The sequence below is a fragment of the Vulpes lagopus genome, chromosome 15 (assembly GCF_018345385.1).
Source record: "Vulpes lagopus strain Blue_001 chromosome 15, ASM1834538v1, whole genome shotgun sequence".
In the NCBI taxonomy this organism is placed as follows: domain Eukaryota; kingdom Metazoa; phylum Chordata; class Mammalia; order Carnivora; family Canidae; genus Vulpes; species Vulpes lagopus.
Genome location: NC_054838.1, coordinates 21,069,059 through 21,076,280, shown reverse-complemented (window position 1 = coordinate 21,076,280; position 7,222 = coordinate 21,069,059). Strand labels below are relative to the sequence as shown.

At 46.4% G+C, this 7,222-nt stretch overlaps 2 protein-coding genes across 2 annotated transcripts; one reads left to right on the top strand and one right to left on the bottom strand.

Moving 5' to 3' along the window:
- Positions 1–3,555, top strand: LOC121476123 (ubiquilin-1-like). Its single transcript, XM_041729865.1, has 2 exons — positions 1–1,581; positions 3,439–3,555. Exons 1-2 carry the CDS (start codon positions 1–3, stop codon positions 3,553–3,555), a joined length of 1,698 nt encoding a protein of 565 aa, XP_041585799.1.
- Positions 3,556–6,256: 2,701 nt separating this feature from the next.
- Positions 6,257–7,222, bottom strand: LOC121476543 (olfactory receptor 52D1). Its single transcript, XM_041730635.1, has one exon. The coding sequence runs from the start codon at positions 7,211–7,213 to the stop codon at positions 6,257–6,259; it is 957 nt and encodes a 318-aa protein (XP_041586569.1). The 5' UTR covers positions 7,214–7,222.

Below are 7,222 nucleotides of genomic sequence, written 5' to 3'. Positions count from 1 at the left end.
ATGGCTCAGGCTAGGGAAGAAGCAAGGGACAGCCAACTGGTGTCTGGTAGGGAGCTGACATCACGCATCATCAGAGTGTCAGTCAAGACCCCACAGGACTGCCAAGAATTTATGCTGGCAGAAAATAGCAGTGTCCACCACTTTAAGAAAGAGATCTCCAAACGCCTTCACTATGACACTGACCGATTGGTGCTCATCTTCACTGGAAAGATCCTCCGAGACCAAGACATACTGAGCCAGCGCGGCATCTTTGATGGCACTACGGTCAACTTAGTGGTGAGAACCCGTCTGAAAGGAACTCTGCCTGGTCCTGGAACTCTTCCAGGCCCTACTGACCACTGCACGCATCACTCTGAACCCTCCACCTCGGAGAGTGCTGGGATGCTGGCCAGGCTGGGCCGGCTGGCCCAGAGCTCACCTGAGCTGACTGACTTTCTTGGCCAGCTGGCTCAACTCCTAAATGCTGCACCCGAGTCAGTGGTGCAGTTCTTGGAAAACCCTGTGATTCAAGGCCTGGTCAATGAGAAACCAGCCAAGTCCAGACAAGCTCCCGAATCCTCAAGGCAGAATCCTCAGAAACCTGAGCCAACTCTTAAGGCTCTGGAAACCTTGCAGAACCCAGCCCGGCAACAAGAGCTCCTGCAGGCAAATAAACAGGATCTAGAGGCATTGACGGCAGTGCCAGGTGGTGACAATGCTATGCGTCCAGTCTGCTCTGATATCCAGCAGTTCATGCTCTTCACTCTGGCCCCCCTGGTTGCCTCCAAAGGCCAAAACCCAGCTTCAGAGCTTTGCAAAGAGGAGGCCAATGCTCACAGCAGTACTGACACTACTACCACCATCCCCACAGCCTCAGCACCTGCCAGGCCATTGACCCAGAAGGTCAGGGCAGGACAAGCGACCCAGGCCAGGAGCGTGGTCTCAAATCAGACCCATTCAGGATGTGGGCCTAGAATGCCAGATATAAACTCAGGCCACAATCTTCTCTCCCAGGAGAGCCAGCAGCCCATAGGGAAAGCCACTTTAACCAGTCAGCTGAGACCCTCGCCCTCTGCCTTGCGTAAAGCCTTGCATGTCCTACAGCAGAATCCAGCTCTGCTACACCAGTTGGCAAGTGGAAGCCCCCTACAACACCATCTGCCACTACTTCCCATCCTGACCAACCCTCGAGCACTGCAGGCCTTGATACAGATAGAAAAGGGCCTGCAGATACTGTCCAAGGAGGTGCCTGGGCTGGGACCTTGTTTGTGGGGCCCAGGTAGGGGAACTAGAGAACCCCCTGAGACTAGGGGTGGAGGGCAGGGTCAGAGAGCAGGCTCTGTGCAGCCCACCTGGGCTGTTCTTCAGCTTCTCCATGCACTAGCCAATGCCTGTTCTCAGTCCACACAATCCTCACTATCCTCATTCTCCCTCCCTGAAGGCTGCTTCCAGCAAGAACTGGAGCATCTGAAGGCCATGGGTTTTGCTAACCATGATGCCAATCTACAGACCCTCATGGCCACGGGAGGAGACATTCAGGTTGCCATTGAGAGGCTACTGGGGCAATCAGAGGCCCAGGTCCCACCAACTGATGCCTACAGTGTACCACCTCATGGAGAGGGAGGGAAAGGAAGGGAAAGGGGAAGGGGAGGGGAGGGGAAATAGCATATTTTGAACTCCTCTTACTCAGATCATGTGCACACTTGAACAGCCCTCCTCACTCACTGCCCAAGCCTGTTCCTCATTAAAAAGATTGCTTGGATCTCACGTGTGATGTCCAATTTGGGGGTATGTGGGCAAAAAGAATGTTGTTTGGGGGAGATATTGATAATGTTATAGGGTCTTGGATCCAGGCTGCACCTATTCTCATACCCTTAATCTCAGTGTTTTCCAAATTTGAACATGAGTTTGGGGTAGTCCTGAGTGTTTTGAGCAACCTAGGTCCCCACCAACATTGCCCTTATCATCACAAGCCACCTCTGTTCCAACTTCAAAATTACTCTGAAGGAATTCTGGCTTTTTTCCCCCAGGAAGCCACTCTCTCTTTCACCAAATGTCTCCATCTTCAGGCCCAGTCTCTCCATATTATGGAAAGCCTGTCCAACTTCCCTCTCATCTCAGGCTCTTTCTCTCCTACCGGCCTGGCAGGATCTTGCTTTGTGAAGTGAACTCTGACCACTTCTGAAGCCCCATCCTCTCCTCCTGGGTAGACTTCTTGCCTTTACATTGTAAAATGGTTGACTCAACTGTCCCACCAGCCATCCAACTTCTCTCTCTTTTCTCCAAAGAGAAAAGAATTTTCTTTGAATTCCTCCAAAGTTGGCTACATCTCCCCGTCCTCTGCAGTCACTCCCCAGGATGGTATGGAAGTTTCTCAAAATTCTCTCATTACTCATCTTCCCATTTTTTTCTTTTGTACAGAAGATATACTGACCCATCTTTCTATAAGCTGCTTTATTGAATCTATTTTCTCATCCATTTTTTATAGAGTGATCTTTCCTGAGAGTATGCTACATGGATTCTTTATTCATCTTTCAGAGAGTTTGATCATGTCCATGGCTGTGGCTCTTACTTCTGTGTTCATGGTTCTTTCATCTCTAAATCTATTTGTACTTTCCATAGCCTACCAGCCTTTTCTTGGGTGTCACAGAGGAAACTCTGGCTCAGCATGGCTAGATAGAGCTCAGCATCTTTCCTGGCTCCCATTCCTACTCTAAGTTCTGGAGTCCCTGTGTCTTAATGAAAGTCCCCAATACTTTCCTAATCCACCCATTCTCTTCTGTAAACTCTCCTATCATAGAGGTGATTCACAGTGTAGGCACATGAAGTGTGACCCAGAGCACCAGGGGCTGTATGAAACCATGCAACAGGATACCACCTGATGAAAGAGAGGCACGGACCATATTGGAAGTGTTATTTTGGGGGAAATCAAGGAGTGCAGATTCAGAGCCAGATCCAGGGGTCAACTGACCCTAGCTTGAAAAACAAAAAAATCTCATGCTTCTGGTGGCTGGGTAGGATAACATCTCTGAGCTATACACTGTGACTCAGTTGTTTTGTGACACTGCATGAACCTAGAAATGAAGGTTATGGCAGTCAGGGACTATGGATAAAATATCTTTGGGACTACATGTCCCAACAATGATCCTGATACACAGTTTACTCTTAATTTCCCCATGGTACCAGGATTTTGGTCTGAATTTCTGAGATCAGTGATGCACATTGGGTCCCAGGGAATAATGAGAGTCTGGGGGTGAAGTGGGCATAACGGGCAGGCTCCTAGAAGTATGCTTCCTCTATCATGTGGGCTCCAGTACCCAGACACCTGAGTGAGGTGGGAAATCTTGGCAATAATGTTAATAGTCTTCCTGGGGACTGAACCCTGCTACCTCCAGTCTTCTAGAAGCCTTACTGACTTCTACAAATCACTCTCTCCTTCTAGAAACTATTGCATTTTAGTGTCAGGATGATAAAAAGAGCCAAAACCAGAACTTTAGGGAGTGGAGCTTGCTGCCAGAGATGCAGAATCCTTCATCTGTTATCTATGGTATGTGCAACTTGGATTTTGGTCAGTAAAGGGAAGCCATGGGGAGGAACCTCCCTGTGCTGTATCCACAGAGTATCAATCCAGAGCATAGGTGGCAGCTAGACTCCTGCACCAAGGTGTTAGCAGCTGTGCGATGCTGCACCCCTCCTTCTCTTCTAGTCTCCAATCTACCCCCTTTGACCTTTCTCCTGAGAGCTCCTCTCAGGCCACACATATAGCTAGAAGAGGAGGATAGCCCAAGAGTTATTTTTTAAAGATTTTATTTATTCATGAGAGACACACAGAGAGAGGCAGAGACATAGGCAGAGGGAGAAGCAGGCTCCATGCACAGAGCCCAATGTGGGACTCTGGGATCATGCCCTGACCCAACGGCAAATACTTAACTGCTGAGCCACCCAAGGGCCCTAGCCCAAGAGTTATGATGGATGATTGATGACTTTGTGCCTGAGATGAGGGAGCACTACGCTGCAAACCACTGGACTTGTGGCCTAATATCAGGTACATCATTTGCCCACTCATGCACCTGAATTTCCTTACCAGTACATCAAATCCCTTAGCACTGTATGGTCCTGCAAATCTAGTCCACAGCTGGGTGCATTATTTTTTTTATTTTTTTAAAAAAAGATTTTATTTATTTATTTGAGAGAGACAGAGAGATAGTGGGGGGGGGGCACGCATGAACAGGAGGAGGGGCAGAGGGAGAAGCAGACTCCCCACTGAGCAGGGAGCCTGACGTGGGGCTCAGTTCAGGAGCCTGGAATCATGACGTGGGCAGAAACAAGCCACCCAACCAACTGAGCCACCCAGGTGACCCTAGGTGCATTTTAAATATTACCATGGGAGTCCAGAGTCCTAAATCCTGGCCCTGCCCTTGATACTAACTTCCTAGGTTACTGACCCCCACTTTATTTCAGGAAAGATGTGAGGTTCATGGCAGGTAATTAGTAGTGTGAATGGTAAGCAATTGTCCTGTGAGGGGGACATTTTGATCAAATTCAACCAGCATCTTAGGGGAGTAAGCTTAAGGCCCACAAAGAATTTTGCTGCATTTCAGGAGCAGAACAGGTTCCCTTACCCATTCTCACCCTCAGCTCTTTTTATATATTTTTCTATGTTCCTGAAATCATTACACTACTGAGTCTCTTTACCATTTATGACCTCAACAGACAAAGGGACTTCACTTTTGTTGCTGTTTGTGCGGGTTGAGCATCCCCACACATATCTCATACTGGATAATTCATGAGATACAGTCTATATAGTTGCATAACCTTAAGACTATTAGTCTCTCTGAGTCACAGGCTCTTAATTTAAAATGGAGATTATAGCTACATTTTGAATCATTGGGAGCAGCAACTGGGGACTTATTTGTGTATTTTAGAGCTGAGGTTACAAGGGCAAAGGAGGATTATTTAAAAAGGCATTTGGATTTTGAGCAGGCCTCCCTGAATCCTTAATAAGGGGTAATTTTATGGCTAAAAGGAAAGGGATTTCAAAACTGAAGACCAGAGGAGAAAGAGGAGAAAATATAGTTTCAACAAGCACCATTCATATCCCAAGCACTATCTAAATATTTTAGAGATGCTATATTATATAGTTTTCATAACAACCCTGTGAAATGATACCAGGAAAAACAGTCCTAAAAGTTATGAGTTGGATAATAAGTTTCAGAGTTTATATAACATTTTCATTTTCATATTTTTGTTTCTTTAATATTTTATTTATTTATTTGACAGAAAGAGCACAAGTACAAGCAGGGGGAGTGACAGAGGGAGAGGGAGAGGGAAAAGCATGCTCCCCTCAGAGCAGCAAGCCTGATGTGGGACCTGTTCCCAGGACTCTGGGATCATGACCTGAGCCGAAGGTTGACATTTAACAAACTGAGCCATCCAGGCCCCTGACATTCTCATATTTGTTGATCATTTTGCATGTTAGCTACTACCTTAAGTTCTCTACATTCATTAACTTATTTATTCATTGCCACAGTATTAAGAATTAGATATTTAAAGAGAGAGAAAGAAAGAGACAAAGAGACAGAGAGAGAGAGAGATTAATATTATCCATTTGATAATTAGACAGACCAAGACATAGGAAGGTTGAGTACCATGATCAAGGCTATAAAACTAACAAGCAGAGGAACCAGCGTTCAAACCCAGGTACTCTAACTTTAGACTTTGTGTTCTTCATCACTATCCAAAGAATTGGAAATCAGATTAAATTTACCTAATTTTTTTTTAACTTGGACTAACAGAGAATATTCTCACTATGAAGCCCAAATTCATTTCATATGTGGAATTGACTTGATCTTTAGTAAGTCATAGAAATATTTGCAATGAAAGAAAAAAACATTAAGTGCATTCTACACTGGCACTATCATACCTCAGATTTTCTCCAACACCTGCTTACTCCTAATGGCAAAATAAATATTATCATCTCTCTGGGCTGGCACTGGCACTATCATACTCAGATTTTCTCCAACACCTGCTTACTCCTAATGGCAAAATAAATATTATCATCTCTCTGGGCTCTTCAGAGTTACTCCAGGAGCCTCAGGAATATGGTATGTTCAGTGTGATTTTTGATACCTCTGATTCATCTGATATTCACTTTCCTTCAAGTGCTTCCTTGCCTGTAAACACATTTCTGTAATATCAGAGGTCTCCATTCGTGTCAATGCATCATGACAGTGACCATACCCATTCATTTTCCTTATTATCAATCTGTGCTCAAGTTTCACATTAAATTTTTCCCCAAGTGCAGGAATCTCAGCAGTCGACTCTGAATCTCCTTGGTCCTAGCTCCATAGATGATTGGATTGAGCACAGGAGGCACCAGCACATAGAGGTTCGCCAGAAAGATGTGCACATTCTTGGGAACTCGGTGCTGGCCAAAACGATGGGTGAGGAAGGAGAAGAAGGCAGGAATGTAGAAGACTAGGATGACCCCGAGGTGGGAGCCACAGGTACTCAGAGCCTTGTGCCTGGCATCTTGAGATGGAAGGCGGAAGACAGCGTGGAGGATAAAGCCATAGGAAATGGCAATGAGGATGGAATCCAGACCCATGGCCAGCAGGGCCACAGTCAGCCCATAGACAATATTGACAGTGATGTTGCCACAGGCCAGACGAGCAATGCCCATGTGCTCACAGTATGTATGTGCCATGACATGGTGACCACAGTAAGGCAGTCGCCTCAGCAAGAAGATAAATGGGGAGACAATGGCCACACTGCGGAAGAGGCCAACAAGGCCAATTTTGCCTATTACAGTATGATTAAGAATGGTTGTGTATCTCAGTGGGTTGCAGATAGCTACATAGCGATCAAAGGCCATGGCCAGAAGAACTGAGGACTCCAGAGCATAGATAGAATGGACACAAAACATCTGGGCCAGGCATCCACCAAAGGAAATTTCTCCAGCATGGAGCCACAAAATGGCTAGCATTTTGGGCACGGTGGTGGAGCTGAGAGCCAGGTCAGTGAATGAGAGAAGACACAGGAAGAGGTACATGGGTGCATGAAGAGCACTGTCTGTCACAATGACCAGGATGAGGGCAGCATTCCCAGCCAGTGCTACCAGATACATGGCACAGAAGGGGATGGCAATCCAGATGTGAGCCCACTCCAGCCCTGGGATTCCTGTCAGGAACATGATGGCTGGAAGACTGTCATCACTGAGGTTGGAGGTTGACATTCTGCTTGG

What these genes read in the sequence shown, in the direction of transcription:
- LOC121476543 (XM_041730635.1), bottom strand. Translation starts at nt 7,213, where the DNA reads ATGTCAACCTCCAACCTCAGTGATGACAGTCTTCCAGCCATCATGTTC.
- LOC121476123 (XM_041729865.1), top strand. Translation starts at nt 1, where the DNA reads ATGGCTCAGGCTAGGGAAGAAGCAAGGGACAGCCAACTGGTGTCTGGT. An exon ending in CACCAACTGATGCCTACAGT is followed by an intron (nt 1,582 to 3,438) that starts GTACCACCTCAT and finishes ATTGCATTTTAG; the next exon opens with TGTCAGGATGATAAAAAGAG.